Source organism: Parasteatoda tepidariorum, chromosome 3, assembly GCF_982258835.1.
Source record: "Parasteatoda tepidariorum strain Cologne lab strain chromosome 3, Ptep-v5.0, whole genome shotgun sequence".
NCBI classification, from domain to species: domain Eukaryota; kingdom Metazoa; phylum Arthropoda; class Arachnida; order Araneae; family Theridiidae; genus Parasteatoda; species Parasteatoda tepidariorum.
Window position 1 is genome coordinate 24,537,507 of NC_141757.1, and position 23,311 is coordinate 24,560,817.

The 23,311-nt window shown below is 31.0% G+C and overlaps 2 protein-coding genes across 3 annotated transcripts in view; both read right to left on the bottom strand.

The window, feature by feature from the left end:
• Positions 1-2,147, bottom strand: part of LOC107443515 (uncharacterized) — a 244,531-nt gene extending 242,384 nt beyond the window's left edge. For both annotated transcript variants that reach the window (XR_015432458.1, XM_087158966.1), the window contains exon 1: positions 1,824-2,147. The gene's annotated coding sequence lies outside the window, so the exon portion shown is untranslated. The remainder of the gene's footprint in view (positions 1-1,823) is intronic.
• A 2,147-nt stretch (positions 2,148-4,294) lies between these two features.
• Positions 4,295-23,311, bottom strand: part of LOC107438272 (photoreceptor-specific nuclear receptor-like) — a 32,070-nt gene continuing 13,053 nt past the window's right edge. The window contains exons 3-7 of the mRNA XM_087158967.1: positions 22,774-23,016; positions 20,067-20,272; positions 14,013-14,247; positions 7,883-7,988; positions 4,295-4,509 (exon numbers count right to left, since the gene is read on the bottom strand). Coding sequence (XP_087015093.1) covers positions 4,374-4,509; positions 7,883-7,988; positions 14,013-14,247; positions 20,067-20,272; positions 22,774-23,016 — 926 coding nt within the window. The 3' untranslated portion in view covers positions 4,295-4,373. The remainder of the gene's footprint in view (positions 4,510-7,882; positions 7,989-14,012; positions 14,248-20,066; positions 20,273-22,773; positions 23,017-23,311) is intronic.

Genomic DNA, 23,311 nt, shown 5'->3' on the forward strand with positions numbered 1-23,311 from the left:
TTTCGCATCGGCGTCCCAGGAGGTTGCACGCGACTACAGAAAAGAGTTTCCGTGACTGTCACATTTTTGGTGCAATGTAGTAACGGTGCTATCTGGGTAAAAGGAGAACCACGGAGCAATTAAAACTATTCAAATTTCAGTTATGGCAAAACTCTGCAGCTGCCATCAAAATAAAATAAAAAATACTAAATTTCCAAAAAAGGAAGAAATTACTATTATTGGACAATTATTAATAACCCTAGAAGAGCCGCAATTTATTCAAAAATACTAATACAATACAGTTCGTAAAGAATTTAAGAAAACGATTATAAAAAATAAGAATTTTCAAAAACTATTTTTCTAATTTTAAACCTTCCTTTTGCGATTAAATCACATAGATCTAAATGCTCTGCTGGTCAACTGCAATAGTTTGTCATTCATTCTTCTATAAGCTACGCTAAAAAAAATTGAAGCGTTGCGCACCTAAATTGATAAATACAATCCTCAATATTTATAACAATAACATTAAAAGTGCAATGTTATTCATTTTTTTAAAACTTTTATAAAATTGAAGAACAAAAATTGTTTTCCTGGCTAATAAATTACTCACAGAGAATATACTATTTTTTTAGTTTCATTTCTTGCAAAAATGTTGCCGATTGTTAAGATTGAACGATCTGTATCGATTTTAAACTTAGAAAATAACTAATAAATAAATTTACTAAGTATAAAATATTTGTCATATAATATTTATTCCAAAAGTTTGACAAGTTAAAAGCATTACTTATTCTCTTAATAGTTATTTTTAAATTTCAACATTAATTCATCAAACTTTGAATTTGATTACTAGCTACACAACTTCAATAATTATTTGAACGCAAGACTGAATTGTATAAGCAAAACTTATTTCATTTATGCCATTCCAGTTAAAATTGGAATAAAAAAATTTACGGTAATTCTAGTCCTTTCTTAAAAATACATATATTTACTATAAAAGGGCTTCTAAAAAAAATTGTAAACTTGTTTTTGTTGTAAAAAGTTTTGCCCACAACTGTCTAACCCACGCAGCTCTAACAACAAGATAAAGAAATTTCTAAGCAAGCAGAAAAAATTTTAGTACCTAATTTTCCAACATTCTTCATCGAATATGTCTTTATAGAATGTTTGTAGAGTGTATAGAAACTTAATCAAAAAAATAAAGAAAGAAATCTTAAAAAAAAAATTGGACAAAGTTAAAACTCCCAGTTACAGCAACATGCATTGTGAAATAAAATGAAAAAGTAAAATTTATGGGCGAATGCTATCTTAGTAATTGGCTAAATTTATGATAAAAATCGAGAAATTTCAATAAAACAATAAAAGCAGAATATAAAACAAAAAGTACATTTTTTAAAATCATGAAACACTTTTTTCTTTTTTACTTAAGATAAGAATTAACATTTGAGATGTTATTCAAAACTAGTTTTTCCATGCATAAAATATAATCTCGATCCATAAAACTAAAGTGAAAAAATGAACAAAAATTAAATAAAATCTATTTTTACTGAAGACTTTTTTTTAATAACGCGGAACAGTTTATTATAACTTAACAGTTACATGAAAACAAAATCCTGCATACCGAAAAAATTTCATCAGAATGTATAACAAATATTATCCACAACTTAACTAACATCACATATTAGAAACATTCGATTCCTAAAAACATATTTAATGCACTTTATAAATCTACTTCTAAAGTACGGGAAATTTCGTACTTTATTTACTTATTATAAAAGCACATAAAGTCTATATATGTTAAGAAAAAAAAATAAATAAAAGGAGAAAAAAGAAACACGTGTACTCACGATAACTCTTTACTGAGGATTTTTGCTGATTATCAAATCGGATTCACCAGATTATGATAATTTGGACTTTTATACAATGAATGGAGATTATTTCTCAGATTTTTAAGAATTCCAACAAACTAATCTACACAATAAACATTTACTTTGAACGTAAACGTAGCACTTATTTGTATCCTTTACACAAAGATAATAGAATCATAACAAACAATTTCAAAACAATCAATCATTTAAAAACAGAACACCCAACATCCCGCTTTGAGCAGAAACAACTGTTCTGCAGAAGATCGACCCTTTAAACACGGTGACCATGGCAACCACTATGATGCCACGGCGTCTTTTGGCGCTAATTCTTAAACTCGTTACGTAATCTCCAAGCTCTGACGCAACACCAGTTAAAAAACTAGCCTTATTGAAAGTGCTTTGAATTAATCGGGTCTTTTTATTTTCTCAATTGTTATGGCGGATTCATAATAATTAAAATTTATTGTTTAATTCTATTAAGAATATGCTATAAGGCGGGCGAAAAATTTTTAGGACTAATATTGTTCTCCTTAGGTGTTTTAATGTTCAAAGAAACGAGAATTCATACGAAGCTAGATTAAAATTTGAAGTTTCAAATATTAATAAAAGTATTCTAAATATGCTTTAAATTATTTTTCTTTTCAATTTTCACTTATAAACTGGTGGTTGATTATTTTCTCCACTTGACATTATAAAATACTTTCCAATTATTAAAAAAAAAAAAAAAAAAAAAAAAAAAAAATCCAGACCTCTATCTAATCAGAACTTGAAAGATTTTATTTTTTCTATTGATTTTTGCGGATAAAATTATATCAGTATAAATTCGAAAAACAGAACAGCAGTGGCTCAGAGGATAAGGCGTCTGCCTTCCAATGAGGTGTTCTAGGTCAGTGGCTGATCCAGAGGGGGGAGGGGTCATAGGGGTCATGAACCTCCCCCCCCCCAAAATTGGAGAAAAAAAATTTATAATTTTTTTAATAGTTTACAAAAGAAATAAAATATTTTAAAAATTATTTAAGGGGGCATATACACCTAGGTAGGTCGAAAAAATCGATTTTTTTCCCATCTAATTATGTTCGTCACTGCTTCAAGAATCATAATCCAAAAGATTAAAACGAAATTCGTCACAGTTTCATTGTAAACATTAATAATGTTGAAGCGCGCTTAGTTAGTGCAGCAACAGCAGAACGGTTTTTTTCAACTCTTCGACGTCTCAAAACTTGGCTTAGAGCAACTCAAAATCAAGAACGATTAAATGGACTCGCATTATTAAACAGTCATCGAGAAATTGATTTGGATGTTGAACAAAAATCATTGACAGATTTGCCGAAGTTTCTAAAAAACGCATTACATTTTTATTATTTAAAGATTTTTAATACTTGAATTATTTATGTATTGTTCTATTGTTCATTATGAAAAAAAATAAATGAGAAGATTAGCATCCTCTGTTTCTTTTCAAAAAAAAATATTTAAAAAAATTTTTTTACAAAAAAATTTAATTGTGGGTGGCGATCTGAATCTATGACTCACCTCCCAGGAAAAATTTCTGGATCCACACCTGCTCTAGGTTCAAATCCTAATGATGGCCGGTTGAATTCGGCTCTAGGCTGACACTAACCATGTAAATAGCCTTTGTGGTAGGCCGATAACAGGTTAGAATCACCTTGAAATCGGTCTAACTGTGGGACGTTTTCGTGGCTGTCCTCTACATGTAACTCAAATGCGGGTTAGCTCAACACCTCCTAGAATAATGAAGGCCTCAGCACGGATCAAATTAGTAGTCCGATGTGACGAAGTTAACTGCGCAGTTGATGAAAAATAAGAAAGATGTCATTACGTTCGGGGTACTAAGCTGCGCAGTGGTTGAAAATACGGCGTATGTCATTACGTTTGGACTACTAAAGGATATTTATGGTAACCCGTGCAGAGGCCTACTCTTTTCTAGGAGGTGTTGGTTAGCTCCACCGAAAAGTCCTCCGCTAAGTCTAGTTTGTCCCAATGCTTGATCCAGAAGTATTCCTGTCTTCTGAGTTGGGGTCAAAAATACAAGGTCACGTTGTTGAATATTGATAGTCGTAAACTCAGAATTGCGTCTGCTGTTCAACGCTGATTATAAAATAAGACATAAATGGAATAAATAAGAGTAAAGAAGCTTTTAGCTTTCTTGAAGCTCTATTTACTAGGAACGGTGGGTGGGTTAATTTTATACGCATATGGAAAAGATATTAGTATTTCAGCTAGAAAATTTATTGACCATTAGAGATCTTTCAGAACTTCTGATATATGGTGTCTTCATTCTGATATTTGCTAGTAACGCCTTTACTCTGATGATATTTCTGGGAGGTTTAAGAGTAAAGAAGCTTTTAGCTTTCTTGAAGCTCTATTTCCTAGGAACGGTGGGTGGGTTAATTTTAAACGCATATGGAAAAGATATTAGTATTTCAGCTAGAAAATTTATTAATTTTTAACAAGCTAATTTAGTTATAGAATACAACTTTTTGTTTTCACAGCTAATATGAAAAATTTAATCTAGATAGATTTTAAAATGTTTTTAACAAGCTCTTCAACTGAAGTGGAGTTAACAGTTCTGCAAAAGAATATATTTTCAATGACATTTGGTTCAATTTGTCGAAGTGCAGGGAGAAGAAGAAGGAGACGTCCAAATCTAAAAGAAAGAGAGGGAATAAAACTTGTGAAAAGACCATACTGTATAATAAAATGTGTACAATAGGTTAGGAAAACAAAAGGGAAAAGATACAGACTACCCACGATAACGTTTATTGCTGTATTCACAGGATTTCAGTTACTATCATGCAATATTATGGTGGAATGCATTGCGGTGTTTGACACTTCCGTTGCCGATCACTTGATAGATATCAGTATTCACGCGAAGTTCTTCAATATAGTTTGTGTCAATAAAACAGATGAAGAAGATACATATTTTCATTACTACACATACATTATTACACACGAAACTATTTTCTCATGACAATAACATATTGTTTATTAAAATAAGCCTTTTGAAAAATTTAAAAACTGAAATGACTGTTAACATTAGAAAATTTAACTCTGATTTTATCTTTATAGATATTATCACGTTTCAATTATAGATATAATATAACCAACCGCAAGCGGCTAGAAATGAACGTGTTAATGAAGTTTTGTTTATGTAAAAAGCAAAAAAGGAAATGTCACATTTTGATCAATATTATAGTCAACTTAAATATAGCGTGGGCCGAGATAGCTCGGGAAGGCGTTGGGCCTTTGTCCAAGAGGTCGTGAGTTCGATTCTCTCCGGTCGAAGACTCCCCTTGTATTAAATGGGGATAGGTGCTCATTAAATCTGCTAGGTCAAAAGGTCCTTCAAGTTCCCCTAACAAATTATACCTCTGAGGGTGGTGATTTGGAGATTGATCGTTATCTGGTTCAGGTAAAAATTACGATCTGTGGATGAATAGATGAAAGTATGAATGGGTACACTCTATAAAAAGGCTGTGACTTGTGTGTGGCCATAGATGGCGTGACAGAAAAACAAGAAACGTACCCTCTGCCATGAATTCCCTTGGTTTCACTAAGCAAGCTTGCTGGTTATGGGAAATGGCATTAAAAACAAAAACTATTTAAATATAGTAAAATAACATATTTAAAGCAATTTAAATATAGTAAAATGACATATTTATCTTGAACTATTGCATTCTTGGTTGATTCCCAGTTAAATGAAGTCCCGCAGTGGACTGATCGTTAAGACACGGTTCCCAGCAGATCACCGAAGTCAAGCATCACTGGCTGCGGTCAGTGAGCGGGTGGGTGACCACTTGGATCAGTCTGCGTAGGGACCGAGGGTGTGCGGCATTGGTCCTCGTTAAACTGTGCTACCGTAAAGTGCTCGACTTCGCGTGCAGGTCGTTGGGCTACTGAAGCGGGGGTGCCATCCCCTCCGCAGAGGATCGAAATTGTGATGGCATGTCTTCAGATCATCCTCCAGGATGTTTCCCAGACCGTCGCCAATAGCCCATTGTGCAGCTCTAGTGTGACGTAAATTAACAACAACCCAGTTAAATGAAAAAAAGACAAATACATAAACAAATATGAAGTTGAAAGAAGAGCGTCACTGTAGTAGAATGAGGGCATTGTTCTAAAATTTCATTTCTTGAATATTTTTATTCAAATAAATTTATTGAAATTAGCCGTGTTGCACTATTGTCTATGAAAAGCTTATTAATTTTCCCAAAACGATAATCGAACAAATTAATTTCTGTATGAGTAAGTCTGTATGATTAATTACAATTCTGATCTAACTGTAGTTTTACGAAATGTTTTGCTATGGAGTCCTGCTATTCTTTTTAGTTGAGTTTCTGAGATGTCACTGGCAACTAGAAATGTAAAAAAGTGGTGACTAATAAAACGCACATTTCTGTCATTAAAATTAGCAATTTTTTCTACAATATTTCTTTCAGTTCAGTATTCAAATTGTATTTAAAGTAAATTCTTGTTTTAAATATGAATAATTTGCAATGCAAGTCCGGTAGTTGTTGTTCTCATAGGTCCTTAAGGCAAGGTATTCTTGTTTTCCAGTGGTGCCATCTATGGCCAAGAATTTGATTTTTGCCACACTCATACGCCGCATACGACGACGAATATTTTTAAGGCTGACGAATATTTTTAAGGCTATATTGATAAGGCTGACCCATTCATGCATCCATTCGTTCAACCACAGATCGTAATTTTGACTTTTGATCGTAACCAGAGAACGGTCCAATCCCCCATATCTCCAATTCCACCCCTAAAGCTATAAATTGTAATGGGAGCATGGTGAACTTTGTGACCCGACTGATTTAAGGTGCACTGGTCACCATTTACATCTTCGGCCGGCTGGTTTTAAGTTGATAAGTATGGTATATACAAAATGTTTTGGATCGGTCCTTAATACATATTTTTAGAATCCTTATAAAAAAAATATATTTATATATATAAAAAGTAGATATATTAAGGGTCACAAAATACTATTTAAACATGAGAAAACAAAAACACTTTTGAATCACCACAGAGAAAGGCGAGACTGAAAACATTGCAACTAATTTGAAGACCTGATGAAACTCTATTAAATCAGAAATCAAACAGTCTGAAAAGGATTCTTAAGTATTTAAATATTAATGGTTATAATTACTAACCATAAATGTATGAAAATTGACTATGTTTTAGTATAAAAGTGAATAATGAAGAGTATGTAATTGTTGAGAATGTGTTATGAGAAAGTGTATTGTACTTAAGAGATGTACAATAAAATTTGACAAACCTCGTACAGGAAGTATACTTTAATTTTTCTCCATTATTTATTTATATGTATATGATAAAAATTCATCATTATTTAAAGGTAATATTTGAGCAATGTGCTCATAATTATTTCTCTACTTTCGTTTTTAGGCTACAAGGACCGTAAGGAACCACCGAAACGATCCTTCAACTCATAATGAAGGGGTAAAGGACCACTCCGGCCTCAGGCACCCCAACCAACCGACAGGACTACTTCCTTGCTTATACTTTCCAAGCCTGCCAACGTTTTGAGCGTTTTGGAAAACATTTCTTATAGCGGTCGCTAAATTTATGCTTTTCAGTATTATTCTTCCTCTTATAAATTTGATTTAAAGTTAACTTTCACATCCACTACTTGTAAATAATTCGAAAGCTTACATAAAAGAAACACTTTGTTCTAATTCTCTCATGGTGAAACTTATCATATATTGGCAAAATCACAATAAATTCTGTTATAGTTTTTAACTGTCTACCAATCAATAAAATATTTTGCAAAGAGCGTAGCAGTTGGCAGCCCTGACTTTCAATTAAAAACTGAAAGAACAGCGCTAAAACAATTTTTGAATTTCAGTCCTCTTTTAAAAGATTTTTGCTGTTCAATCACCAATTTTTTTTAGACGCCTGGGGCAACACTGCGTAGTAGCAGGATGGCCTATCATATCATTAAAATACATTAGATAATGTTCAAAAGTAATTTATAAAAAAAAAATGGAAAGCAATTTTACCTGAAGGAAAAGTCAAAATGTTCTGATTTGATGTGATGAGCCAGCATGAACTGAGCATGATCTTGAAGCAACTGGATTTGATGCGTATCTTTTAATGCGTCCACATCTGAAAGATTTCAATCTTTAAGTTATCCATAAGTTTTATTTTTCTTTTTCCGCGTGAGTTTAGGCACTCATGCGACAGAATTTAATGAAAGGAGGTGTACCCTTTCAAATAAGGTAACAAACTCCATGGGAAAACTAAAGAACTGGTAATGAAGTTTGTATTAAGCAGGGTTCATGCATACCTGGAAAAAAGTAAAAAGTGATAGTAAAATAAATATAATTCTTTTTATATATACTACTATGTTTGTAGCTATATCTTATATCTTATTTTCTTTAAGTAAATGTATATAGATCCAATGGTAGCATTTTTAAATTTTAATTCGATATAGGAAGCTAATATTAGGAAATTTTCAACTTCCTTATAACAAAATATGTAACAGTTAGTTATTTTTTTCCAAAAGCGTGCGAACCCTGATAAGTCATTTATCAGGGTCATTTATCAGTCAAATTTTAATAGGAAAATCATTTAAAGGTCCACCAAAAATATTCAAGTGATAGCAAAATTTATACCGTAAAATTTCTTATTTTTAAAAATGAATCATTAATTTTCTTTTTAAATCATTTAAAAAATTCGGACACTTGAGCGCATTTAGAGATCTGTAAAATGCTTGTCATAGGCAGCTAAAAATTCAAAACTTTGTTATTGACTTTTTCTAATATATTTCTGTTCAGTTTACTATTTAAAGTAAATGCAGAGAACATTTTTTACTGGAATATGAATAATTTGAAATGTCAGTCACAGTGGTAATTACAATTGAATAATTAAAAAGATTATAAATTAATAAATATGAATTGAGTTTGTACCACTTTTTACATTTTAATCTCCCGTGTCATTCCAGTTGTTACCATAACAGATGAATTGGCGAAAGTCTTCTGGCTGATGCCGAGTAACAAGACAAGATCCAATGTCCAAAGATAAATATTAGGGTTCATGCTGTGGTTGCGAAATTAGTAATTTGGTTACGAAATTGATCCAGTGATGGTTGCGAAATTAGTAGTACTCCAAATTGCTTTGATGAGTAGTTAGCTACCCCTTGTATATTTTTGGTGGACCTTTGAGAGCTCCACCTATCGAAAATCAGCACGAATTTTCCGAATGATGGATGGAAATAAAAGGATGTCTAATCCGTATGATATTTTTTAAGAATATTTTTTTTAATATTAAATGTAAGCAAAGAGTTTTCGAATATCCTTTTTTAAAAACTTTACTGTCAGTTTTGGAGCCTTTTGGGGGCGCTGGTCCGCTCGTTTACGACCCTGTGTGAGACTACTTAATCCAAAATTATCCTGAACCACTAAAACTGTAAACCACTATGAAGCCAATGTAGCCACACTCTAGAAAAAAACATCGAGGAAATAAGTGTTTTAACTAATTTTTACCTAACAAATATGTTTATAGATCGAAGATGTTAATTCTGATTTCTAAATTTAAAGCGAAATTAAAACCCATAATAATTCCTAACATCTTTATGAAATAATTGCCACATTTTTTCAGACTGTAACCTTCATGAAAACTATTTGCTTCTCTACGTCGATTGTTTATTAGTAACCACCATTCTTTAAACAGCATTAAGTCGACGAACGGTCTTGCACAATCAACGATCGCAGTTGCTGATATGCTGTCTTGTGTTTAATTTTCACCCGCGTGCCTGGAACGATTAAATGTAGTCAAAAAAATTTTATTCACTGAACCACTTCAGTTTTATATATTGATCCTAACTGTGTTACAGTATTAATAAAAATTTCTCAAAAATCTTTAAAAGTTGAACATTTAAAAACAGGGGTGAACTATTTATTGCTCACTTTTTAGTACGTGATAAAAATTGCACTTCACGCTGTAGGTTTTGGCGGGAAACGCCAAAAAATGTAACTGAAGAAAAAGAAAATTGATATCTCTGTTAACGAGGTATTGTATTCGATATACAGTCAAACCTTTAAGGGATTAGGGTCGCCTTTAGGGTCGCCTTTAAGGGACCGAAATTTTGGTTCACTATATCCGTTTCGCAAACAATTTTAACTAATGGTTCCGAACTTCTTCCCTTTACTATACATTATTTAAATAAAATGGCCAATAAAATGAAATACAAAAAAGACTGAAAAATAATACGTAGTAACAAAAAAAAATGTGTTTACTTATTTTTATTTTCATTACTCTTCGTCTTGTGTACAAAAAAATAATTGGTAATCTTTAGCTGATGCGAAGCTGATTCAGGGAGAATTTTGTCCATACATCTGGGTTGGCCTTAGTTCAGGGATGATAAACTGAGATAAAAGAGGCAAACAATAAAAGACGCTTATCACTACAGTCCACTCTATAGATGGTTTTATTTATTTTGAAGTAGACATTTCAAAATTATTACAAAAGAAAATGAAGAAGATAAATCAGTCGTACGCTGAAAAAAATTCATAATATCCAACTTCCTCACTTTTTTGGTTCACTATATTCACAAAAAATAACATTATACGTGTATAGCAAGGCACGGGACCGAACATTTCGTTCACTATATCCGGGAGTTCACTATAAACCGTGTTCAATATAGCGGGGTTTGACTGTATATATTTTTAATGCTATGATAAATGATGCCAACTAGTTTTTTAAAATTAAAATGGTTTTATGTACAAGAAGTACGCACGGCAATGGAATTTCGTATTTCCGACTTAGAGCCTGAACTAAATCATGCCAGAAAAAGGTGATCGTTAGAAATCACATCATAAAAATTTGCAAATTGTAGAAGAAGAAGAAAAAATAGTGCGTGGAGTCCCTTCGCGCGGAAGAAGTTAAACTTCGCAACCTGTGACGTTAATTGTTGAAGAATCAGCAGTCGTAGAAGGATCACTAGTTTTATTCAACGACTCTTTTTCCTGCTCCACTCGCTTCCGTGCTCTGTAATCCCGGTAATATTGTGCATTTTTCCCTCGTGGACCTCTTGCACCAGTGGAAGTGCTTGTGGTTGCCTCATCATCTCGCCCTGGAAAATGTATTTGTATTAATAATGTATGTGAATGCGTCATAATGTAATTTCAGAAGAGGAAACCTAACAATCAATTGATATTCACAAGAGACGTACCTTGACATAACCTTAAATCCGTCGCATTGTCCGTGGGATTGTTTTCACTCATTTTTTACAATTGTTATCGACTAAATTTGAAAATAAAAAATACTATCCTATTAAATTGTAAACAAATCAAAACAAACTAAAAAAAATATTTTTAGAAAAACAATACTTTTATGACTTTTGTTATTTTTATGCTAGTGAGAACTAAAACAATATGGAAATGAATGAGGGAAAACTGGATCCTACCACTTGATTTCCAAGGCAATAAAAATGTAGCGTTAAACGTTTAACGCAACCTTGTTGGAAGTCGCATATGAAGTATAACTTCAAAAAAACAAAATCCAAATGGTGCTCCCGCTCTCGAGTTGTTAGTGATCATACATCCAGACAGACTTTCGCTTTAAACAGAGACTATTAAAGTCGTCGTACGTAATGATAATTGGTTTTTTGAGATCTTCACGCAATTTAAATATACCCCCAATTTAACAGATTTGCAATTAAAAATCAATTCATGATATTACTGTATTTAGAAAATTATTTTCATGCAGGACAGCGATTTCAAATTATATATTAATTTGTGTGAGAAAAGATTAGCTAAATTAACTTTTATAATACCTTCCGATAAATTGAAAACGTCACATTGTCGATTGTCTCTAGGACATCATATGTTCAAGTGACGTCACTAGCTGTAACCTCTAACGCACTTCTGTTATCTTGCTACCACTTTTTACATTTCGAAAGCAGAACTTTCATATACAGTCCATGTCCAAATTATTAGACGCACTATAAAATTCGATGTAAAAACTTAATTACCAGGTGATACTATACAGCTTTATTGTTTTTACTCCACTGAAACCGGTTTGCACTTGTTTACGTTATTGCATCAATCGGTTAAATTAGACGATATATAATATAAATTCGATGATTGAATAAATTTGACGACATATAAATATAAAATATTTACTATATCAGGTATTGTATTAGTATATTATAATAATTGAACCAAATTGTTAGATGCACTATTGTGTTTTAATAATTACATGCTCTGCACGAATTTATATGCAATACTTTTATCTATAAACAAACATGTAATGGACTTTAATTCAATAGATTTTTCATATACTTCCTATTTGTATTTATTTTTAACGTATTGCATTACAATTTTAACCAATTGAAACACGGACATGAACAAGTGTAAATCGGTTTCAACCGCATAAAAACAATAAGGCTGTATAGTATCACCTGGTAATTAAGATTTTGCATAAAATCTTACAGTGCGTCAAATAATTTGGCCATTGACTGTAAATTCGGGTATAGATGAATTCGAAATTAAAAAACGTTATGGTAGAATTGCTCGTAGATAGATCTTGCATTCGCTTTTATTTAAACTAAATACATTCGTGTGTTATTAAAAAAATTTAAAGTAAGTGTAAATCACTTAGGAAGCTGGATAGGAAATTATTATCATATCTGAAGCACAAATTGAGCAAAGGAAACTATCATCATAGCATTTGCGCATAGGAAGTTATTATCATAGCTGAAGCACTAATGGAACATATGAAACTATTATTCATAGCTGAAGCACTAATGGAACATAGGAAATTATTATCACAGCATTTCCACGTAGGAAATTATTATCATAGCTGAAGCACTACTGGAACTATTAACGTAGCATTTCCACATGAGAAATTATTATTATAGCTGAAGCACTAATGGAACATAGGAAACTAATAATGGATTTGCGCATAGGAAGTTACTATCATAGCTGAAGCACTAATGGAACGCAGGAATCTATTATCATAGCATTTGCGCATAGGAAGATATTATCATAGCTGAAGCACAAATGGAACACAGGAAGCTATTATCATAGCATTTACGCATAGGAAGTTATTATCATAGCTGAAGCACTAATGGAACATATGAAACTATTATTCATAGCTTAAGCACTAATGGAACATAGGAAATTATTATCACAGCATTTCCACGTAGGAAATTATTATCATAGCTGAAGCACTAGTGGAACTTTTAACGTAGCATTTCAACATGAGAAATTATTATTATAGCTGAAGCACTAATGGAACATAGGAAACTAATAATGGATTTGCGCATAGGAAGTTACTATCATAGCTGAAGCACTAATGGAACACAGGAAGCTATTATCATAGCATTTGCGCGTAGGAAGTTATTATCATAGCTGAAGCACTAATGGAACACAGGAAGCCATTATCATAGCATTTCCACGTAAGAAATTATTATCATAGCTGAGGCATTAATGGAACATAGGAAACTATTATCATAGCATTTGCACATGAGAAATTATTATCATAGCTGAAGCACTTAACGGAACATAGGAAACTATTATCATAGTATTTGCACATAGGAAAGTATTATTATAGCTGAAGCACTAATGGAACATATGAAACTATTATTCATAGCTTAAGCACTAATGGAACATAGGAAATTATTATCACAGCATTTCCACATAGGAAATTATTATCATAGCTGAAGCACTAGTGGAACATATGAAACTATTAACGTAGCATTTCCACATGAGAAATTATTATCATAGCTGAAGCATTAATGGAACATAGGAAACTATTATCATAGCATTTGCACATAGGAAATTATTATCATAGCTGAAGCATTAATGGAACATAGGAAACTATTATCATAGCATTTGCACATAGGAAATTATTATCATAGCTGAAGCATTAATGGAACATTGGAAACTATTATCATAGCATTTGCACATGAGAAATTATTATCATAGCTAAAGCATTAACGGAACATAGGAAACTATTATCATAGTATTTGCACGTAGGGAAATATTTCTATAGCTGAACCAGTAATGGAACAAAGAAAACAATTATCATGCATTTGCACATAGGAATTTATTTTCAGAACTGGAGCACTAATATGCTGTCATTGCACAAATGCAACAGTTGGAGGGGGTGGATAAGAAAATTTACCTGGTCGGAACAAGATGATGGCTCGCAAGCAGGTGAATTCAGTATAATTAGTTCCAAGAGTTTTAAAACGGATGAATATCTTGTTTAAATCACGTAGAGTCTTTCTACAATCGTTGATATTCGTAGCTACAGGGATATCCGTTGGTGAGAAAAGCGGATTTGAGTCCAAAGGTATACTCCATTGAATAGAATTAAGTATAAACAGCTCAAACCAAGTTCCCTCCAATAAGGCTACCTTAGGAACAATTTATGTTATAATTAAAAATCAAAAAGCGACGAAAAAAATCAGATAGAGAAAATAGACAGATAAGAAATAAATAGTGTAAATCCAGTATTTTTTTTTCAATTAAATAAAATCTTTTCCAGTTCATGAGTTGCTAATTTTCTTTTTTTTTTACTATTAGTTAAAAAATAAAAAAAAGTATATTAAATAAATAAATTAAAGTAAATGAAGAAAAACAAAGATTTAAAAAAATTACACTTATTCATAAATTTATTCCGAAATATGAAATCCTATCATAATTTGAAGTTGAACTCAGCGTTGCTCGAAAAAAAAATACAGTAATAAATGCTTTTCTGTGTAAACAGCGCGACTTTTTGTTTTAAAAAAATGTGATTATGGTGTTACTTCTTTATAATTATTTTATTATCACTTCGCCTGTAACCTTTCTCATTCCCCGTGATTATACATTGTTAGATTAATCTGGACACATTTCAGTCTTGTAATAATTATTGTTTAAAAAAATATCGTGCTAACGTGCAGTTTTTGCAATGTTAATTTGCAACAGTGATACTTATGTGCTTCGTGATGCCGCAAATAATCGATTACCCCAATAACTATATTAGGTACCTATATTTGTTACCCATATTATCACATTTGGTACTACCTTTTATCACAATATCACCTATTACAGTCACAGTGGCTCAGGGAATAGAGCGTTCGCCTCCAAATGAGGTGACCCAGCTTTGAATCCAAGCGGTGGTTGGTTGAAGCGAATTCTGCTCCAGACAGGCACTGACCACAGTGCTGGCGTTGACGGATCACGGGTTAGAATCCCCTTGCTGTTGGGCTAACCATGGGAGATTTTCTCTTCATGCCAGACAAATATGGGTTAGTTCCATCAACAACAAAAAAAAGTCCTCCGCGAAAGCTAGTTTACCCCAATGCTTAATCCAGGATCTGGGTAGAGTTCAAAATTACAAAGCCACGGACTTGAACACTGATAGTAGTAAACACAGAATTGGGTTGGCTGTTCAAAGTAGATTATAAAATATAAAATGAAAAAAATACAGCCTATCACCAAAATTAGTTGAACATTATTGCTATGAATACGATTGAACAATTTTTTTGCCCCGCTAAAATGGATAATCACTATTATAACTATCATCTCTAATATTATTATAATCATCTCTGGTGATTTAGGTACTTACAAATCAGTTCTGCTGTAAATTATTCCGTGAAATCGGCACTTACATAATTCTCTTATTTTTTCCTTGCTTGTTATTCTTTCTGATGACTATATGTTTTTAAATGCAAAATAGCGCAGAGGTTTACTCCTGTAAATCCGATGACTTGAGTTTATTTATGTTAATAAAATGGCATTTTAAAAGTGTAATTACAAACAGTATAAGGACGTGGTAACGAAATGCTTATTTGGCGACGTTATCCCTGTTTGCAAAGAAAAATATCCACGTGATTTTACTTGTGTTCAGCGGACATAAAGAAGCACAAAAAAAATGATTGTTAAAATCGGGCAATTAAATTTCAATAAAACTCATTTTTGATAAAATAGAGCTGTAAGTTATCACAAGGCATTAATATCATCTTTTAAATAAAAGATTCTATGTCAAATGTTAATCATATAAGAAAACACATCTATATTACATATATAGGACTGTTTTTTTTTTTTTTTCATTTCCCTTACATTTTTCACACACATCGATCCAACAGTTCGAACAGAACGTTCTAATGTTGTCGGTCAATTATCATATATATATATATATATATATATATATATATATATATATATATATATATATATATATATATATATATATATATATATATATATATATATATATATATATATATATATATATATATATATATATATATATATATATATATATATATAAATATATATACATATATATACATATATATATATATATATATATATATATATATATATATATATATATATATATATATATATATATATATATATATATATATATATATATATATATATATATATATATATATATATATATATATATGGGTCATTCTCACGAAAACTGTCATTTTTCAGTTCATAAAATCCCAAAAAAGTAAAGTGAATAAAAAGCTCTGAAACTTTTTATATTAATAGAAATATGTAATGGCATTATAAAGAAAGTATATATCCTATAAATTATACTTAATATTTAAATTAATTAATTTTTAAATAATTGATTTATAATTAATTAATTTATAATAATTAATAATTAATTTAATAAATAAACTAATTAATTTAATAAATTAATTTATTTATTTTTTAATTTATTTTTCAAATTAATTAATAAGTAAATTAATTATTTTCACTATTTAAAAGGTGAGGGAATGACACTAATAGTGAGGGAATGATATTTTATTTTAATACATGTTTTTATCTAAGTTGCATCTGCCTAAAGTTTGAAAATGATAACATACTAAGTATATCTAATATTTATTATACTTTAGTCTTATATATTTAATGGTTTTTACAGGTTTGGGAAATAAAATTGGCTTTCACGATTGAACAAAAAAAAATTTATAATCTTGAATCATTCCCTCACTTCAGCGTCATTCCCTCACTTTATACACTAGTGAGGGAATGACGAATTCAATAAAATTTAAAAATAACAGTTAGGCCTAATTAATTTCTGAAGTCAATCACGTACAATTATATTCATACAAGAAAGCAACACATATTTATCCACTTTCTCGATGAAGTTGTATTTTATTTTACTCTAAAAAATGACATGAGGGAATGACAAATGTAAAAAATTTTACCTGGTTTGATTCATTCAAATTTATTGCACAGCAAAGCTTCTTTAAGTTGAAGATGGAAACTTACTGCAATTTTGTTCTATGATGCCAGTTGTTAACTTCTGAAGTTTGTATTAAAATATTTTTATTCTAAGAAGATTGCAGTGGATAAGAACATTGTTGTGAGTGAATGACGCGATACACTGGGGACAAAGTAAATAGTGCTGTGTTAATATTTTTATCAGAAATTAAATTTAAAATTGATTTTCTGAATTCTATATTTCAGTATTCTGAAATAAAGAGCACGAATTTGTAAAAAAAAAAATTTTATTTCAGAAACAATTTTTTTCTTCTTTCAAATCAGCAGTGGGGACAAGTGAGGGAATGACATATTGCTATATTTTAGCTACCTAAAATAAATAAAAAATAAAAATTGATAATTTTATTTTTATTCTTTTGCTAGCTTGCATTCTGAAGGACACTTTCCCTGAATTTTTTTTTTTCGTAAGCTGTAAAACAAACATGAAATATACTGGGGACATGAAAATGACTGTTTTTGTGAGAATGACCCCATATATATATATATATATATATATATATATATATATATATATATATATATATATATATATATATATATATATATATATATATATATATATATATATATATATATATATATATATATATATATATATATATATATATATATATATATATATATATATATATATATATATATATATATATGCGTAAAACACGATGCGAATGAAAAGAAAAAAATCAGAATTGTTATTTAAAAAATAATTTTTAAAAATTAACTATTTTTTAAAAAAATTTAAAATTAGACGATTTTTAAAAAAGTTTAATAATTTTTAAAATATTTTAGTTATTTGCCTATTCTATAAGAGGACTTGATAATAGGCGTTAAAAATTTTTAACTCTGTCAAAGTAAAATAAACTTTACTTGCTTACCTCGATTATTATTATAATTCGACTTTAAATATTGTAGCAATTCTTCGAGTTTATAAGTAATAATTAATTTTTTAACAATCGAGCTGTATTCCAATAATGAAAAAAAAAATTCATTGACACGAGACAGCATAATTTAGCAGTTTATCCAACTTAAGCAGGTTTTTATCTTATAAAGTAATTTGATAAAATGAATATTTAAAGTCAACTGAGAGATATTAATTGACTTTCTGTTGTTCAGATTTTGTCTACTGCTATAAAAAATTAAACATTTCTTACGTAATCAATATTTTGAATTAAAAGAAAAGTGTTAAGGCATAGTTTTACCTATACAGGGTGATTCTAAGAAGATGGGCCAAGTTTTAGGAAGTGATAGTTCACACCCAAGCAAACAATTTTTATCAAAGAATGCATGGTCGAAAACAAAACGCAAAGGTGCTGGCGCATTTGGAAAGTTATTTCTTGCAAACGTGAAAGCTCCATTCCTGTTGCGAGTTACCGCGCTGCGAGTTATTATTTGCTTTTTATGGGAAGAAAAGCTCGTATACAAATTTTCGTCACGATTCATACATAAAAGCTGTGCTGATTCGAGAGTGCATTGTCAATCGCGATAGTAACGCATCTGAAGATGTTGCCCTTCTCTAATGAGGAAAAAGCCGACATGCATTAGTCTATGCATTCGGTTCCAACAGAACGCAGCACAATCTCATTATGTACGAGAAGTGCGAAGCTATCTGGACGTAACCTTTCCAAACCAATGAATTGGACAAGGTGGTCCTATAGCTTGGCCACCATGCTCGTCAGATCTTTCATGTATCGATTTCTTTTTATGGGGACAGCTGAATGCTCTTATGTAACAGACTCACATTGAATTTGCAGAAGAACTTGTCGCCAAGCTTTCGGCCGCTGCATGGGAAGTTCGCGATATGACTGGTGTGTTTCAGAATGTTCGCCAATCTTTTCTTTGTCGTTGTACTGCGTGCATAGCCAATGCTGACCATTGTTTTGAACACTTATTGTAATCACATGTCATTAAATTCACTTTTATAACTTTATTTCATCGTTCTTTTTGTGCTTTTGCCTCATATAAGAATGTAACTTTTAACCCCCCTATAACGGTTTTGTGTTTTGTTTTCGACCATGCATTCTATGATAAAAATTGTTTGCCCATCTTTTTAGAATCACCCTGTATTTGCAGTTTAACAAGAAATAATTAAAAATACCCGCCTTGGGTCAGAAACTTGGTCAACTTTAAAAATTATTAACCCTGTGCCGCTGATGGAACACTGGAGTTCTTTTTATCTATTTTTTTCTGACGCTCAAACTACAAGCAAAAATATATTTTGTATGTTTCAATTATAAAAAGCAGTCTAATAATTACTAAACAAATCTGTTAGATTATCTAATTTATATTTGTTCTAAAATATAATGTTCAAAAGAAAGTAGTTTGAAAAAAAATTTCATTCATATTGAAAAATTTATTACCAATGGCAAACGATAAAAAAATAAAATCAACAATGAAAAAAAATTTACACAGAATAGTATGAAAAAATAATAAAATAGCTTGGAAACTAAGAAAAATAATTAAATAAATTTAAAATTATTTAGTTGTGAAAAGATATAATCTTGTTTTCAACTCTCACGGTGGTTGAAAAGCCGACTTCAACACACCAACCATCTGGCAGCTGTCTGTAAAATTCTTTTCTACGTCATTGTTCTACGTCATAATATTAATTACTTTCTAAAAGTAATTCACTTAAAAAATATATAAGTTTTATACTCATTACTTTCGTTTTACAGTTTTTAATAGCTAATTATTAATAAAGAATAGTTCATTATAAACAGTTGGTTCTAAACAACAAGGTGGTTCAAGAACCAACTTCAACTCACCAACTACCAGGCAACTGTCCGTAAAATTCTTTTTTGTTTCATTGATATATTATTGTTCTTTTCTAGAAGTAATTAACTTATTAACTTCAAAAATACGTAAGTTTTATACTCATTGCATTCTTTAAAGAGTTTAGAATAAATAATTTTTAAAACAGTTTATTATAAGGAATAGTTTAAAATACCTGATCATTTAGTGTTAAACTTGAAAATGTTGGTAGGGTTTTCGCCCACTGTATGGAATGAAGTAAAATTCTAAAGGACATATCGAAGAACACGTTGCAAGATACATCAAATGGCCATTCAAATCTGGTGCTGCAAGAAGTTCGAGTCACACTGTTTGACAAATCTGAATACGTTTGATGAAAAAGTGTTTCCGAGGCTGCAGATTCTGTTAAAGTTAAAATAAGTTTGCAGCAAAAACATATCATACATAAGAAAAATTAGATGGTTTAAGAAGAAGGAAAGAATTTTAATTAGAGTTCCTATATCTAACGTAGTTAAAAAGTTACAATATAATATTCTTTGATTGGTTCCGTGCCGAAATTTACCAAAAAGAAATGGCAAAAAAAATTCTCGGAGACTTTACATGGAGTCAATTTAAAAATGCAGGGAACGAACAAAATTATGGAGACACTTCTATTTTAACCCTAAAAAATCTTTCTTTTAGCAGCAAATGTTTTAGAAGATTTTACAGGGAAAAGCTGATTGCAAAATTTGCAAAGCTCTTAAAAATGATGTCCTTCTTAAAGATGTAAAATTTGAAAATAAGGAGAGGAGGAAGTTAATAACTTCTTTCTAGATTTAATACCAGCAACTTTGAAAGCTTTCTTTACGATTGCAATATATATATTAGAATGCATTTTTAATTATATCTGTATATAAAAGGACAAGAGATTTTTTAATTTCATTCACTCCTTTTAGTAGATGCAAATTTTGCATAAATAAAAAGGACACCATTTTAAAAAGCTTCAAACTTGATCTGCCAACATTTGCAAACAGTTTTGACAGGACCAATCTTCCAAAACAATTTCTGCTAAAAGAAAGATTATTTATGTAAACTTAGTGCAAAAGTGTTTTCATAATTTTTTTTTTGTTTCTGTACCTATTCCACTCAAAAATATTGTTAAATACGATATATTTTTTGAAATAAGATTTTATATGTATGATAGCTATTCTTGGCACTTTTATCAAGTTATTTATGCAATAATAAGCCAAATAAACAGTTTTTTTTAAAGGATTAGTTTTCTCAAATAAGTTCTTTGTATTAGAAATTTTTAAATATGAACTAAATAAGAAATTATCGAAATGAACCAGCTAATAAACAATTTGAGAAATTCTTGGAAAAAGCGTAACCTAACGTAGCTTAATGCTGTTAACGTAGCAACAAAGAAACTTTTTCGATTTATACTGTCTATTCACTTTATAAGTTTTTTATTAATTATGTGCCACCATTTAAATAACAGAAAAATTAAATACAGGACATAAACAACAGAATTAAAATAACAATAAAAAAATTAACATGTAAGCTAAAAGCTTCTAACGCTTAGTAAGAAAACAGAAATGGAGAGATAATTTCACCAAGTGGTATTACCAAGCTTTATCCTTCGCGACCTCGATTTTGGACTATTTTGAAGCTGCTATCTTAATTTTCTAACCTACGTGTAAAACAGAAGAGACTCGAGCCGGACTGTGGTCGAATTTGTTTTGGTAATAATATGGTAATAAAATTCGCTTCTATTGGGCGGGAAACGATTGAAACTTGTCATCCAGTGTTGAGTTCCAGTTAATATATATGCATTCTACTCCAGCTAGTTGAAGAGTGGTCAAAATTTTGATTAACGATAAGTTCCTCTTAGCGATAGTACGAAAATAAATTCCAGCTGTAGTCTTTAGAAAACATTTGAGACTGGTAATGCTCATCAAAAAACTTGGTTTAAAATTTGAGAGCTCTATCTCTTTAAAAGATTGAAAGATTCATAATGATTATAAGTTCTCTTTGGGCATAATATCGTGATAAATCCTGCTCTCAGATTTCTGAATAAGATCAAAACTTGCATTGTCATCAGTCAAAGTTCGAATTGAGATTTGAGAGCACAAACTCAGCAGACGTTAATCTTTTGATCATCACGGACCACGTATCAGAAAACGCCTAATCTCGCGAACCACTACGCATTCGCAAAATGAATTAAAAGACTACAAGATTTTGTTTTAATTCTTTACGACTTAGTGAATTGTTATGCCGAAAAAGGAACATCTGGCATTCCTGTAGTTACACTAAAAGACCGTAAACGACACCAGAAGTCAGGATCAAGCCTAGATGCTTTAAGTGATGAGGAATTAGAAATGTCTTCTTGCCACATGCAGGGTGTTTCAAAGTTAGGCCGACTTACTTAAAGAGGTGCTAAAAAACATCAAGAGAATGAAACCTTACCATAGATTGTGAAGTTGAAAACTGTTAAGTGGTTGAAAAATCTCGAAAAACCCATGCAGATTTCGACGTCACAATGGGAGCAAACTACAAAAGATACTACAAAATGCCTAACTACAACGCGTTTTGTTTAACTATTATAAGAGTTGTTCGAAGAGGCGTCTTCTGAAATCGATGCATATTCTACAACGTCGTAAAAACGATCCCCGAAAACACTTGTTTGAAAATGCCAGATGTGCTTTTGATGTCTGCAATCAACGCTATAAGAATGCATTTTTAAAATGGTTTTGGGAGTAAGTTTCAATTCTCTTATCATCCCTCTAAACGTTTCGGTCAAATTTTGGAATACCCTGTATAGTTTTTGATTAACAATTTATAAAATGTTTCTGAACAACCGTACTAGTAGGTAGCTATACCAAGTAAGTCGCGAACTGTCATTGAATGATAAAGATATTAAATACCTTGACTTTTACTCTTCACATTTCTATGAAATGGAGCTGTCGTAAACTTAGCTGTGCTCAGTTTGGAGAACAAGGGAGTGGAGTTGTGATGATGCAGAGGGATGAGAGAGGGCAGCAATCCGATTGTGACATCTTTCGTTGGACTGTTGGTTGGTGGATTATCTGAGTAGTGAAGAGATGGCACGAAAACACTCTCTGACCCGACTGTTGCAGTAGTCCTTGGTTGTCTCTCGTTTTGCACAGCTAAACAAACCATTGAAAGTGGTTTCAGAAATTAAAGAGATTCATAGTTCTATAAATTTTCATTTGTTAATTTATGTAATTCCATTTTAATTGATATTAGCTTCAGAAATATCTTTATATTAATTTACACATGGTAATCGTAAATCCGAAATTGGGTCAGCTCACAGTGGGCCAGAAGACCTTGAATTTTGGCCAAAAGTCAAAAATTAAATTTCAACTAAAACATGTTTAGTCAGCTTTAATATCGCCCAAATTAAGTATTCATAATCATTCCAAACATTTTAGTTTACTTTTT